The sequence below is a fragment of the Enhydra lutris genome, unplaced genomic scaffold (genome assembly GCF_002288905.1).
Source record: "Enhydra lutris kenyoni isolate GAN:26980312 unplaced genomic scaffold, ASM228890v2 scaffoldscaffold14, whole genome shotgun sequence".
Lineage (NCBI taxonomy): Eukaryota > Metazoa > Chordata > Mammalia > Carnivora > Mustelidae > Enhydra > Enhydra lutris.
The window spans coordinates 26,934,162-26,949,395 of NW_019154098.1; the positions used below are offsets into that span (position 1 = coordinate 26,934,162).

The window sequence follows — 15,234 nt, forward strand, 5'->3', positions numbered from 1 at the left end:
GTATACTTGATATGCCATTATTTATTACAGTGATTAAAAGTGAGTATGAATTTGAGCTACACAAGTTCCCGTAAGGGTGGTCTTGGGGCCTTAGTTTCCTCTTCCTCAAAATGAAGATAATAGTGTCTACTGCTCAGGTCGTCATAGGTAAAACCTGACAGTGCACATCAGTCTTCTGCCAGCATAAGTAAGTATAGCAAATGTGGCCATAAAACAATGACAACACGCTTCATTTAGATTTTTTTCTCACAGCTCCTTTTTGCCCTCCAAAGAATCTAAATAAATTATCTAATCCATCAAATAGTCCAAATTAACCTGAAATAAAATTTGGAATTCACAAATTGAAGTCAGAATATCCTTTAATACACTATATCTATCTAAATATGAAAAAAAGCATAAAAATAGAATTTTGCGTAAAATTTCTAATAGCTCTGATTCTCAAAACTTTACTTATAAACCACATGTAACCCTTTTACAGCATTCAATCCAAAGGTTTTCAGGAACTCTTGTTTACTTTGGAATATCATATATAGAATAAGTTATAATGGTCTAATTTTACCTGTGAATTCTTTGCTTAATGGTAAGTGCTGATTGGGGCCCAGCATAATCTAACTGTAAAAATTCTCTAACAATTAACAATTAAGAAATAAAATTTAGGGGCACCTGGGTGGTTCACTGGGTTAAGCCTCTGCCTTCGGCTCAGGTCATGATCTCAGAGTCCTGGGATCGAGCCCCACATCAAGCTCTCTGCTCAGCAGGGAACCTGCTTCCCTCTCTCTCTCTCTCTGCTTGCCTCTCTGACTACTTGTGATCTCTGTTGAATAAATAAATAAAATCTTAAAAAAAAAGAAGAAATAAAATTTAGTTATTTTATTTATTAATAATTTATTAATAATCTTAATTATTAATAATTTAGTTATTTTATTTATGCAGAATAATTGATATAAAAGAATCATGTAAACAAAATTCTTATTAAATGAAAAATAAAAAAGAAATAGAAGAGTGGAAATAGGAAAAGAAGTAAAATTTATCTGAGTGTAATTTGGATCAAGGTCAGACATACTTGGGGGAAGTTGAATAATTTTATGGAATTACCTATTGTATTCTTGATCTCCAGGGGGACTTTTAAAATCTCTACTAAAATAAGATTTCATCCACTGAAAAAAAAAAAAAACACAACAGAATATTCCATTTGTGTTTTGAAGCTAGTTACTATGGTTTTGTAAACTATTTAACCCATATATAATATAAAGTGATTCACATGCACAAGTATTTTGTGTCTTTATATGTTCTTAATAAATAATAATAATGTGATTATAAATTAGTTTTTAAATATTTAATTAAGTGCATTACTAATTATTCTTTGTTATGGCAATGAGAAACAAATTAGTAAATAGCTTGCTCTTTTTTGAAGCCATATTTTTTAATTATCTTTGTGTCTAGCACTGATCAGTGCTCTGAACAGTTAACTTTTCCTACAAGTAGTTTGGGAACAACTGAGGTGATGCTATTTTAGCTTGTTTTGCATTCAGATACAAAATGATTAATTTTCAACCATTTTTCCATTGAAGACAATCCAAAACACATTTTTCACACAGCTTTTCTTTTAAAAGCTAAATGCTTCATACAGGTCTTTGAATAAATTTTGCACGTGTAGCTAAAAAGCTTTTTTATGCTGTAATATGAGATATTTTCACTGGAATTGTAGCTTATTAAGTAACTTAGAATATTTAGAAGGATTCTGACATATCTAGACAACCTAAGAAATTTGGCAGTCCCCCCTTCTCCATTGTTTCGCTTTCCACAGTTTTAGTTACCTGTAGTGAATTGTGGTCAAGACGCAGAAGATCCTTTTTTTGAGGTATTGTCAGAAGGTCAATAATAGCTTAAGGGTACATCACGCCTATGTCATTCACCTCATTTCATCTCATCATGTAGGCATTTTATCATCTCACATCTCACACAAGAAGTCTGAGTACAGTACAATAAGATATCTTGATAGAGAGAGAGATCACATTTACATAACTTATAACTTATTACAGCATACTGTTATAATTGTTCGATTTTATTTTTAGTTTTCTTGTTAATCTCTTATTGTGCCTAACTTAAAGTTAAATTTATCATAGTTAATATGTGTATATTGACCTACATAGTTAATGATATTGTAACAACTTTGTATAGTGACAGATGGAACGACTTAGCTATGGTGACTATTTCATAATTTATAAAATATTGAATTACTGTACTGTGCATAGCACACCTGAAATATATAATATTGTATGCCAGTTATTCTTTAAAAAAAAAAAGGAATCAAGCAGTGTTTTCCATGCAGGAGTAGTAATTATGTTATTTATGTGTAGAGACTTTGACCTTTCTTCTCCGGATGAAGTCCCAAATCCTGCCGTGTGTTTCTTGTTGTTCTAATTGGAGCTTAGAATGCATGTTCCTATAGGATTATTGTTACAAATCATTCAACCATTTTGTACTTCAGTTACCTCTTCTGTAAAACAAAGAATTGAGGCATATTATGAAATCTTTTGTACATTTAAAATATTCCGTTATTTTCATGAACTACACAGATTTTAGGTCAAATTGATCTTCTGAGTTTATCTGGGCACCTGTCATTTTTACATTGTTTTCATGAGAACATGCATTTTAAAATCTTAACAGTCTGCTGATAATATATTTTGAACATAACTCATTCATCAGTTGTGAATTGGCCCAATATGAGGACAGAGATAAGACAGGTCTCCACTGATCCTTATATCTAATTCCATGAGATCTAGTTCTATGTTAACAAAAGGCCACATTCACAAAGTGGGATTTTATTAATCCAGTGAAGAGTTGTTTAACATAATATATCCATAAACTTTCTTAAAAGTAAATAATTCATCTGTATGTACAAAGTTCTAGGTCAGGAGGCAGATAACAATAGATTTATGCATCAACCTCAAACATCAACAGGTTCATTGTTAATCAACTAGTGACGTTATTAATCCAAATAATTTTATATATGCACCAAGAGAAGGAAAAAAATATCTCAAATTTCTTCCAGCCTTGTCTGTATACCTAAATGATTTTCTAGTCAAAAATCTTTATATGAGGGGCACCTGGGTGGCTCAGTGGGTTAAAGCCTCTGCCTTTGGCTCAGGTCATGATCCCAGGGTCCTGGGATCGAGCCCCACATCGGGCTCTCTGCTCGCCAGGGAACTTGTTTCCCCCTCTCTCTCTGCCTACCTCTCTGCCTACTTGTGATTTCTGTCAAATAAACAAATAAAAAATCTTTAAAAAAAAAATCTTTATATGAGAAACTGAAATTTATCAATATTTGTCAATATCAGAATTTATCAATATATCTAGAATTTCCATTTGTAAGTTTCTCAGCAACAGTATGGTATTTTGCACATAGTAAATAATAACTAACTTAATAATGGTAAGGGATTGGAATGAAGTTGTGGAAGAATATTAGATGCTTTTGATAATGGTATTGCCAAAAATCAGTGATAAGTTCAATAAGAATGATGGTAAAAAATGTTAAAACAGCAATAGTGAGGGGCATCTGGGTGGTTCAGTTGACTAAGATGCTGCCTTTGGCTCAGGTCATGATCCTGGAGTCCCTGGATGGAGTCCTATGTTGGGACTCCAGGGAGAAGTCCCTGCTCAGTGGGGAGTCTGCTGCTGCTTCTTGTTTAGCCCCTCCACTCCCTCCCCCACTCATGCTCTCTCTCTTACTCACTCTCTGTCTCTCAAATAAATAAAGAAAATCTTTTTAAAAAAGCAACAATAATGAGATAAGTTACTTTATTTGTACTAAGAAGAAGAGTAGCTCTTTTCAAGCTAGCATAAAATATTTTTTTTCTATCTTTAATTATGGACAATATAATAATTTGAGACTATTTCTGAAAGGAAAAAAAAAATAGCTATAGAGGAAAAGTCTTCTGGAGAACTGAAACAGTAAATAAGACCAGTTTCCCCCAGCAGAATTCAATGTGTTCTTTGAATAATACATATCCTGTAGATTTATTTCATTTTTTAGATTTTATTTATTTATTTGACAGGAAGAAAGATCACAAGTAGGCAGAGAGGCAGGCAGAGAGAGAGGGGGAAGCAGGTTCCCTACTGAACAGAGAGCCTGATGCGGGGCTCGATTCCAGGACCCTGAGATCATGACCTGAGCCGAAGGCAGAGGCTTAACCCACTGAGCCACCCAGGTGCCCCTTGTAGATTTATTTCAATAACTCTTTTATGCTTCAATATGTGTATATGTATTCTCTGAGGAAGGTTAAAGGACTAAAAGGATATTTTTAACACATGATGATTTGGACTAAATGAATGATAAGGTGTGTCTTCCAAAATTGGTATGCTATTACTCTTACTTGTTTTCATTGTTAAGATTACTACTATTACTACTAACCATCACATTTGGTAGAGTTAAAAAAAAATAATGCTTTATTTGATTTATTTATATAATTATATATAGATTTTTTTTAAATAAGAGATTACAAAGGTCACAAGGTATGGGGTGTGTGTGTGTGTGTGTGTGTGTGTGAGAGAGAGAGAGAAAGTGATATTGTGTTTATTAAGCACCTGCTGGGCGAGATGCTTTAGAGATTAATCTTTACAACAATCCTAGAGTTGGTACTATTTGTAGTTTAGGAAAAAGATGCAGGAAGGTTTACTAGCTTGGTGAAGGTCATACAACACTGAATAGCAAAGCTGGTCAAATCCAGGTGTATAGAACTGCAAATCCCAGATTTTTTATTACTAATATTTTATTTTGTAAATCATTATGAGAACAAAAATTATTTACCAGATCCTTCTTCTACCCTTCTTCTTCTTCTCACCCTTCTGTTGCTTCTTCTTCTTCATGCAAAAAGGTGGTTTTATTAAATCACCATACAGGACCAATGGGCAAAGAGAGCTGTCCCTGCTACTCTTCTGAATTCTAAAATCTGCTAAAAACGTCTAAGAGTCTACAGGATATATAATACCTTATTTATTAAGAATACTTTTTTTTTAACTGAGAAATTCTTTTAAAATGTTGCCCTATGATGAACCCCTCCATCTGTCATCCTAAAGTAGATGTAAATTTTGCCAATTAGAGAATTCTTAGGCAGGGGAGCTTTGAGAGTTGAGGGGTTCGAGGTGCTGAGCCTGCAGAAAAGGCATGGTATGCGTAGGAGGCAATATGCAGAGTGTAAAGAATTCAGTGAAAGCAAGAATTTGAATCCAGGCTTAATGCTGAATCGTATGTGAAAGTCCCATAAATAAAACAGAGAAACAAAATGCTCTGATTGAAATGGGATTTCAGAGGATCAGGAATTGTATCCGTATAGCAGCACCTCCAGAGGTGTTCGGCACAGAAAATTGCTTGCTCATAGTAGCTTCATCAAATTAACTCTCAACAAAACCTAGACGACAGGAAAATTTGATCAGTTGAGTTTTATCCTACTTCAGTCTTTTGCCTTCAGAAGACACATATTTTTCCATAAGTATATGACATCCAGAATAAGATGGAAGAGACTTTAGTGACGGCAACCAAATAGAATGTGTGGATCCTGTCTGGATCCTGAGTTAATCAAAGCAATTATATATATATATATTTGGAGAGGAGAGAATCAGGAAATGAAATCAAGAAATGCTTATTAAATTAAAGAAATTATTGTTAGTTTGATTAGATACAGTAGTTAGTTGTGGTTATTTTTTAAAGTCCTCATTTGTTAGAAGTAAATATTGAAGCCTTTATGAAAAAGGGGTAGAATATTGGGGATTGCTTTAAAGTATTCCCATGTTGAGGATATAGGAGGAATGGGAGACAATAAATGAAACAAAATTGGACATGTTCAAAAGTGTTGAAACTGGATGGATGGGTTCATGGGTGTTTATTTTACTAGTCTCTACTTCGTATATGTTTGGAAATTTCCATAATAAAAAATTTCCACTAACTTATGTTATAGTCCACATGAGAATATTTTCCTGACCTAAATCTGTCTGGCCTCATTGGGATTTGGCAGACATATTCTGCCAAATGTGTAGAAAAAAAGACTTAAGAATGGTTAGAGGAAAATACTCATCCAAATTGAAATTGAGTTCAAAATAAAAGTGCTAATAAAATATTGTAACACTTTAAACTTTTAATTTTGTTTTTCTGTTTTAATTCTTTTAAACATGCAATAGAATTGCTTTTGTGTTTTTCTTGATTTCATTGCTTTTTGAACACCAAATTAATTTTCAGCTATTGGGAAATGTTACAACTGCCAAATTGCAGATAAGCTGTTGGCTTGCAGTTGAATAGATATTTGTTCCTGAAACAATTAAAGAAAACTGAACTACATTTGCTATAAGCGTTTTTTTAATAATGCCCATATGTTTAAAAGAAATTATAGACAGTGTGAAAATTTGTGATGAGCAAATGGTCACAGTATATACACCTAGCTTCAGAGAAGCCTGAAAGTAAATACCATGGATTTAGTCAGTAAACCTAGCTTATAGATCGGTACAGGTATCACACAGGAAACTGCTAACAGGAAAATAAATTATCATCCTGTTTACTGTTACAAATTCAAAACAGGACAAGATTTCTGGAGCTACTTAGTTCCTGGATAATTGGGTACCCTGGTCAGAAACATGATTTTGTTTTTTAAATAACATCTTTTCCTGATTATTACAAAATTGCAATAAAAAGATTTTGGTATACTTCTTTTCAGAACTAGCATGTTTTCATGGTACTCTGTGAGATGTTGACTAATGTAGCACTTCTAGGTTATTTGCTCAAGGGCAAGATTGACTGCAGGACCTATGGTGGAGGCAAACTTCTATCTGATTTAAATAGCCCATAGATAATTAGTGTATGATTCACATGACTCACCTTAACTAAAACACCATCTTAGTGTAAAGCACCTCATTGTGAACTCACTAGTATTGTGCTATAATAACCGTATTTGGAATCTAAATGATATGTGGAAAATGTGAAAGTTTCCAAAATACTGATGAAATTCTCAATTATTATAATATCATTGCAACTTCTACTCAAACTTTTCCAGTGCTAGATTACTTTCTTTTTTTAAGATTTTATTTATTTATTTGACAGCAAGAGAGAGAGAGAGAGAGCGCGCGAGCCAGAGCAGGAACATGAGCAGGGGGAGTGGGAGAGGGGGAAGCAGGTTTCCTACCGAGAAGGGAACCCGATGCAGGGCTCTATCCTAGGACACTGGGATCATGACCTAAGCCAAAGGCAGATGCATAAGGACTGAGCCACCCAGGCACCCCATAGATGACATTTTGAAAATAAGTAGCACACTACTTTGATTTGGGACTGATTTTAAATGTTCTGTCTTTTGGTGCTTTTGAATAAGTCATTAAAATATTTATATATATATATACATATATATATATATATATATATAGAACTGTATATACTATATTATATATAATATTTCACTCTATATATATGTATTTCATAAAATTGAGGTTTTAATTGGATACTTGTAATCATCTTTAAATGAGAATGCTTTTAAAATCATGAAGTATTCAAGTGACCATTATATACCAAAAGCAACCTTGGAGTTTTTTATACAATAAACAGTTTCATAGTCAGAGCATATAGAGAACAAAGAGTACTGTATATATATGTTACTAATTGAAAAAGGAAGTATTTTGCATACATGGACATTTCAATAATATTGTCTTGAAGTATTCATATGAGGTGAAAAGTATGAGGCAAAATTCATATAAAGGTAGCAAAACATTTTGGTATGTCACCAACAGTCATTTTTTTATGCTTGCACACATAATCAGTTACAGTTCCAAATACATCTTTGATGTGAGTCTCATTTCTATTCTGCTGGTAGCGTGAGTGCACATGTGTGTTTTCTTCTGTGCCATGTTGGTGAATAAAATGCAAGTTGAGCAAAACAGGGGGGGCTTCTTTACAATTTTTTCATAGAGCAACTAACAGCTGAGTGCCTAATACAATCAAAATAAACCCTAGAATACAAAAGAATGTATAGATTTTGAAAAGGATAACAGGCATGTTGAGAATCATGCTGAGATCTAATAGGAATTTACAATATTTTTCTTTTCCTTTTCCTGCCCAGACTCCCCTCTGTGTGGAACTATTTCTTTTGTGATGGTGTTTCAATGCTTTTGCAACAGAGGGACTAGGACTTAAGATGAAGGGAACAAACTAAAACAAAAGTAGAACGCTCTCTCACCTTGCTCCCTTTTTCTTGGCCCATATAGAAAACTGCTAATCCTACTTTCATATTCCACCCAGAAGGACAGAATGTAAAACCAAGTGACAGAGAAGAGCATAGCCATTTTGAAATCATCAGTTCAATGAACCTTGATTAAAACACCTGGAATGCTCTTCTGACCCAATTAAGTCTACACGTTGTTCTAAATATGCATGTGTGGAAAGGAGAGTATGAGGGGGGAAAAATACGTTATCTAACTTCGGCGGTCAATTAACTTTTGCCTACCACTGAATTTTCAGGTTGAATTAGTAGCATATATATTTACAAGGCTAAGATACTAATAGTAGTAACTAATACATCCTACTGTGTTCAGGTGCTTGTTTGGAGTGTTTTATAAATATTGATGTCCTATGAATTTAGGTACTTTTATTGTTCCCTATTTCACAGATGAGGAAGTTGAGGCATGGAAAGGTGAAGTGACTTCCTCATATCCTGAATCCTAGATTAAGTCCTAAAGTCCAATTCCAGAATCTGACCTAACTCTTCATTTGCTAGTTTTCATATATCCTTTATGAGGGCATTCCAGACCCATAGATTTGTGATTTTAAAGCATTAGTTCATCTAAATCTAATGAGAGTCTGTAAGCTGCTTTATCCTTTCTGTCACAGAGCAAAGAAATCTTGTTATTTTAGCACATTGGCACCATGGTGAATGAGCTACCGACCAGCTGACAACTACCACTGCCCTTAGTGACCTACTTCCTTGTCTTCTTCTACCAAATGTGATCCCTTTTACAATCAAAGCAAGTTTGAATGAGACCTGAATTTACCACAAACTCTTAGACATTTAATTTTACCGTAAACAGGAATGGTTAGATCACCTCCTTTCGTCATGGTCCCATCTGAGTCTGAGGGCTTTTTTTCCTTTTAAAACTAGTGTGCCATTGGGATACTCTGTGAAGGATTCCTTCCTGAGAGGAAAACAAAATTGACAAAGGCAAAATGAAAACCCTTCTGTATTTGCATAAACTCAATATTTATTTTTAATTCGATAACTCCAATCCTAATCACTGAATAACATCAATCGTGTCCATGTTTGTTTTATTATCCTCATTTAAAGTTAATTGCTAAATCAGTTAGCCTCTGTACAATGAATGCCCCAGCTAGTTATTTTGATGGTACAAGAATTAAGTGCAACTTCCAAGTTTCTGACTTGCTTAGGCAATGGTGGAACATTCAGCAACAATGGAGAGTAGAGAACTACTTATTTATGTTCTCAACAAATGCACACTCCTCTGGGTGCAAAGCCGTATCGTGCCCGATGTCACACCTCACCCGTCTACTGTGCTGTTTTCCACCAAGATACTTCCACCAAGATACTGCAGACTGCTGGTCTGCAATGTGCCTTCTAATTCTGGAGATGTATTAATATTCAGGAATTTCTTTATGCCATTCCAGCCACCCTTTCATCGTTTATTGATGTACATTTGAAATGGCTAAATTAAGCAGAATGGTAGTCTCATGACTTCAACTAATGTGGCTAAAGGAGAAATGGCAGAGTTGGTGCAGAATGAGGAAACAAATCGTTTTTTGAAACTAGTTAAGTGAGCACTTGCATCATGCAAACTGCCTCAGTAAATGGACCCCCGCCTTTCTATCTTGGTTAGGTAGAATACTGTAGAAACTAGATGTCAAATAAACCTTGCTTTATCTACAAAGAAAAATAGATAAACACAATGTCCTGTCTCATTCTGCGTTTCTTTGCTCATGGGGGAGCAAATGAACTAGGAAATTTTAAAGTTAGGGTGAATATCCTATCTATATGATCAAATTAGAGGTTTTCTCTATTTAAGTGATTTAAGCAGACTAAGTGACATTTAAAAATCTAAATTGTAGGGGTACCTGGGTGGCTCAATTGGTTAAGTGTCTGTTTTGGGGTCAAGTCATGATTTTAGGGTCCTGGGATCAAACTCCTCCTTAGGCTCCCTGTTTCTCCCCCTGTTCCTGCTCTCTCGCTCGCTCTCTCTCAAAAAGATAAATAAAATCTTTATTAAAAAATCTAAATTGTAATTTTTTTAAAGATTTTATTTATTTATTTACTTGTCAGAGAGAGAAAGAGCTCACACAAGCAGGCAGAGTGGCAGGCAGGGGCCGAGAGGGAAGCAGGCTCCCTGCCAAGGAAGGAGCCCCATGCGAGACTGGATTCCAGGACCCTGAGATCATGAAGGCAGCGGCTTAACCGACTGAGCCACCTCATATAATTTTTTTTTTTTTAATGCAGCCTAAAACACCTCCTACATGTTACCCTTTTGTGGTTGGTAGAGGACTTGCTTTTAAGAGTGGATTAAATGATTAGCACAGCAATGATCTGCATTAAAAGATGTACCCAACATGTCCTATTGTTGGTTTACAATTAGTTTAATTGGCTGACTTAACATCTTTCCATAGGTAAAGATAAGCTGCCACCTGAATGACTACAAATACAGTTAATGGGGTCTAAGAGAAAGACTCTCTGGACCAGTTGGCTTTCTGACCCCAGTTGTTTCCGGTACATCATAGAACAGAATCAACAATATTAGTTAGATTAATAAACTGTATTCTAGAATAAAATATATGGAAAATAAGAGGCTCAGAAGTAATTTCAGAGATAATAAATAGATTCTTTGCATAGACTGATTTGTAGGGGTATTTTACATGTTTATTTCTGCCTTACTAGGCTTCCCTTTTCTTCTTTTTTATAACTTGCAATAATACACATATAACATTATAAAATGGATTTCGAACAAAGGAGTTAAAACATTATTTTTAAGATCTATCATGCTTAAGAAAGGGGAAAAATTTACTTAGAGTGGTGCTTCCCTTAAGAAACAGCTTAGCGTTTATAGCCTATTCTAATAACCTGAGAGCAAAGTGCTTTTGATCTTCACAAGCAGATCTCCAGAGAGAGGGAAAGCAGCCCTGGAGCTGAGATGCAGAGAACTTTGTATCTCTGTTGGAAACTAAGAGAAAGAAGACAGAGGGCTCGCTGATTATTTTAGATGGCCTGATCAGCCCAGACTTTGGGGGTTAATTGTAGTCCTAGAAATAAAATGATGGTCCAGTCATTAGGCTGAGGTATGTAGATCAGTGTTAAAAGGGTTTTTGTTTTGTTTTGTTTTGTTTTTTAAAGAGAGTGTAAGTTGAGTCCCATGCAAATATAAAGTAAACATGTATCAAATTTTTTTTATCAAAAATTTTATTTAACTCAGGAATTAAAGAGGGTTTTAGTAAATACTACAGTGGTTTAATATAGAATTCAATAGCCAAGTATAGATCAGTGGATAGAGAGGCAGATCGATAGATAGATACATAGATAAGCATGGAATGCTGAAATGAATTTACAGGTCTGTCCATTGGACAATATACCATTGCATACACCACAGCCCCCCCAAAACACAGGTGACCCAGAAGGGTAGGCTAAAAAACATCTCACCGAACACAACATCCAGTTATCTTTTGATCCATTTTAAAGTCTTTCAGTTTTTCCTACAAAGACCTCAACCATGCAAAGGGTACAGTTGGCCCTTCAGAATATTTTAGAAGCAGAAGATCTACTGCTGTGTGAATGTAAGAAAACTAACTAAATAAAGACATTTGTGGATGGCCTGGGGAAGCAAAACACAAGGTTTACCATTTAATACTTGAAGTTTCTAGCTGAGAAATATTTGGTTCGGGCTTGTAACGTAATTTAATGAGGCAATACTTAACCTGGTTATGTATAGGAAATCATATCACTGTGCAGGTGTTCTTGGTTTTTCATACTACAGAAAAGTTATGCAAAAATATACTTTAAACTTTTACTTTTCATATAATGGCTTAGTATACTCTCAGAGTAACTTTTTTTTTTTTTCCTAATAAAAGTTATTTTTAAGTTAAGATTTCCATTGGGTAAGTTAATTCAGTTAGAGCCTGTTGAAGGTAGTAGCTTACTACTAGTTAATAAGTGCTTAATGAAGCTAGATTCAACACACTACTCCTTATTCCCTGCCCTTCTCAGTTCTCCCCACTGTCATCTCAAAATGAGCACCACCAATTGCAGGCATAAGTTACTAAGGACACTCCAAGGGCATGCCCTACAGTTTTCATTACTTAACATGATACAAATATGCAGTATTTATGGCTCTATTGTTAGAAGTTACCCTTTTAACATATCTAGTTCAGAAGTGACACAAAATTCTGGTCTGTCTGTAGAAAGCTAATAGTTATGAATAAGAGGTCTAAAAACAAGAAAAATCATTGTTTTTCCTTTTTTCCTTAGAAAAACCCTTGGATGACTGTTGTTTTGTTTGTTTGTTTGAAGGGGAGTTGTTTTGTTGTTGTTGTTGTTTTAGATATTGTTTGTAATGTGGTGGTTTGCTTGGGAATTGGGCAAGTTTCCTAAGGAAATATTTGAAATATTTGGCAGAAAGAGTTAAACGATGTTGAATTTAAGTGGTTTCTTTTTCTTATGTCTTCCCAAAAAAGATACAGAGAAAGAATAGTTTATCTACCAAGAGCCTCATTGCACAGTGTTTTTAGCAAAGTGCCTGTCATTAGACTAACACTATTGCGGGGGGACACTTGGACAGGCAATGACAACATCTGCATTATAGTAGAAACTTTCAAAGACACTGTTGAAAACAGATCAAGCACCAATCTAAAAAAAAGCAAAAACAGAAAACAAAAACTCTTAATATTTTTTGGAATATTTTGGAAATGGCTTGGAATTTGGTGGACCAATATATGGGTCTTTTAAAAAGGTCTGGACTGAAATTTCATGACTTGTACACTATTAAAAAAAATAGAATGCATGTATCTGATTCAATAGAAACATAAATGTGTTTTCATAACTTCTAAGAAATGTTTTCAGGAGGGTTATTTATGAAAAATAGCACAACAATGTGTAGGAATTGTCCAAAGCAACAACTCTGTATCTGCCTTCATTTCCCTTTACCTCACAAAGAACTGGACTGAGATCACCAGCTTATTTTAGCAGGCACAAAAGAAAAAAAAAAAGTGTATCTTTGTTTACAGTATTATGTGTATGTATTCATATGAAAAACTCAGCATGTTTCTCAAATGAATGAGGCTGTCTTCAAGAGACCACCAGAGGATTACCATAACCTTGACTCAAGTGTAAATTATGATGAACTTTAAAATATATGTATGTATAGTTTAATTACAGTAATGTGATTTTGAGCTTATAAAAGTCACCTTGTCTTAACATTATTAAACTTAAAAAAGTACTTTTAAATGCCATAATTTTTCTATTCAAAAAGTGTTTTAAGGATAATTTTTATTATTTTTTTTCTTTTTTAAAAAAACACAAAATACAAGCTTATTTCTGCTCTGGAACAGGTTCTTTCTTTTAAGTTATACTTTGGGTCATTTCTACATGTAAAGTTCACATATAATTAAAGGAAAAGTACAAAAAAGAGACCTTTATAAATATCTATTGATAAGTACTTCAGATCAGTATTTACCATGAAAAAACAACCATTTTGTAAACTTGTATATCTCAATTGCTGAGGAATTATAAATTATATTTCTTGATTTTGGCAAAATATTAACAATGCTTAGGAATCATTTTAAAGTCAAAATGTAAACTAAACACTGTACCTTTAAAGTATGTTGCTGATATTTTTCCAGTGTAATTATTACTTATAGCAGAACAGCATTTTAAAAGCAATCTAAAGAAATCCCCCTAAATTAAAATATTGTCTATCTTATATAAAAGAGGAGAAAAAAATTAGAAAAAGAGAAGAGAGTCACAAAGTGAAGAGAACCAAACTACCAATGGGAAAAATCAGAATTATTATAAAGTATTAATCACCAACCTTACAGTTTCTGATCTACAGATAAATGTTATACTCATTTAATTTATTTTTTTAAAAATAGTATTTAAAAAATTTTATTGCTTTTAGGCCATGGTCATTACCTTATGACCTGAGATATGTGTGTTAGGCATATCAACCAATTGGCACCTATCCTCTTTTAAAGGTAGAAAAAAGATGAGTATTATATTGTAATACTTTGTTCTCTCTCTCCTCCTCTTTCTATTTTTTTTTTTTTGTTGTTGTTTTTTGTTTTCATTTTTGGATGGTTGGTGATTTGTTTGCTTCTCCTGGTTCCTGTTGATCAGTGGTGTTTGGCCAGTTTGTATTTTTCCAGACATCACTCCACGATGTTGTTGAGGTGTATGATGGGCCAACTCAGCAATCTTCTCTGTTATCTTCCCTCTCAGGATCCCATTCAGGTATCCTTTACTAGAACTGCCATGCATCAGTTATTGATTAAAGACTGACTTTGATTGGTATTAGAGTAAAATTTGAGATTTATGTCATCCATATGAAAAATAAACAAAATAGAATCACTATTTTAAACAAAAATAGAAACACAATAGTAACTCAAACGCTTGAGAAAAATATAACCAACTATTTTGGGGGATTGTAATCAAGTAAATATAATATTTAGTCACTGAGTCTGTGGTATTTAATGTAATAGAAAATATTTAAGGATTATTTTTGAAATGAGACAATATGTATCAAAATGTAATAAAAGCCTTATGGTAGAAAGGTTGAGATTGAAACTGAACCCAAAGAAAATATATTGTCAGAGGTAGGCTATCTTAAAGTAATTTGATAGAACATAGATTGACATTTTCAAATAACATTGTAAATTAATATAATTTGTTAGGTTTACTGAATGAAATTATTTATGATATCTTAGTGTTTGTTTTGTTGAGTAGGAGAATCACTTCCACTGAGTTCAGGTAATCAGATCACAATTCGATTTACTTCAGTTGGACCAATAACAGCTAAGGGATTTCACTTTGTTTATCAAGGTAAGTGACCCTGTAGCCTAGAAACACACTAAGGAATGATATCAATTTCCTCATACTATGTTCAGAATTATTAATGATGAGATCCTCATAACCATATAGGAGAGACCAAAGTTGTTTTTAGTTGTTGTTGTTTTTTTTTTAAGTTTCGCTCTGCTCCTCCCCCATTACTTGAAAACTG

General features: G+C 33.9%; 1 protein-coding gene across 2 annotated transcripts in view; it reads left to right on the forward strand.

The window, feature by feature from the left end:
- LOC111146567 (CUB and Sushi multiple domains 3) overlaps window positions 1-15,234 on the forward strand; it is a 1,261,269-nt gene that overhangs the window by 1,073,869 nt on the left and 172,166 nt on the right. For both annotated transcript variants that reach the window (XM_022502159.1, XM_022502160.1), the window contains 2 exons: window positions 14,355-14,468; window positions 14,961-15,056. In XM_022502159.1, the coding sequence (XP_022357867.1) occupies window positions 14,355-14,468; window positions 14,961-15,056 (210 nt within the window). The remainder of the gene's footprint in view (window positions 1-14,354; window positions 14,469-14,960; window positions 15,057-15,234) is intronic.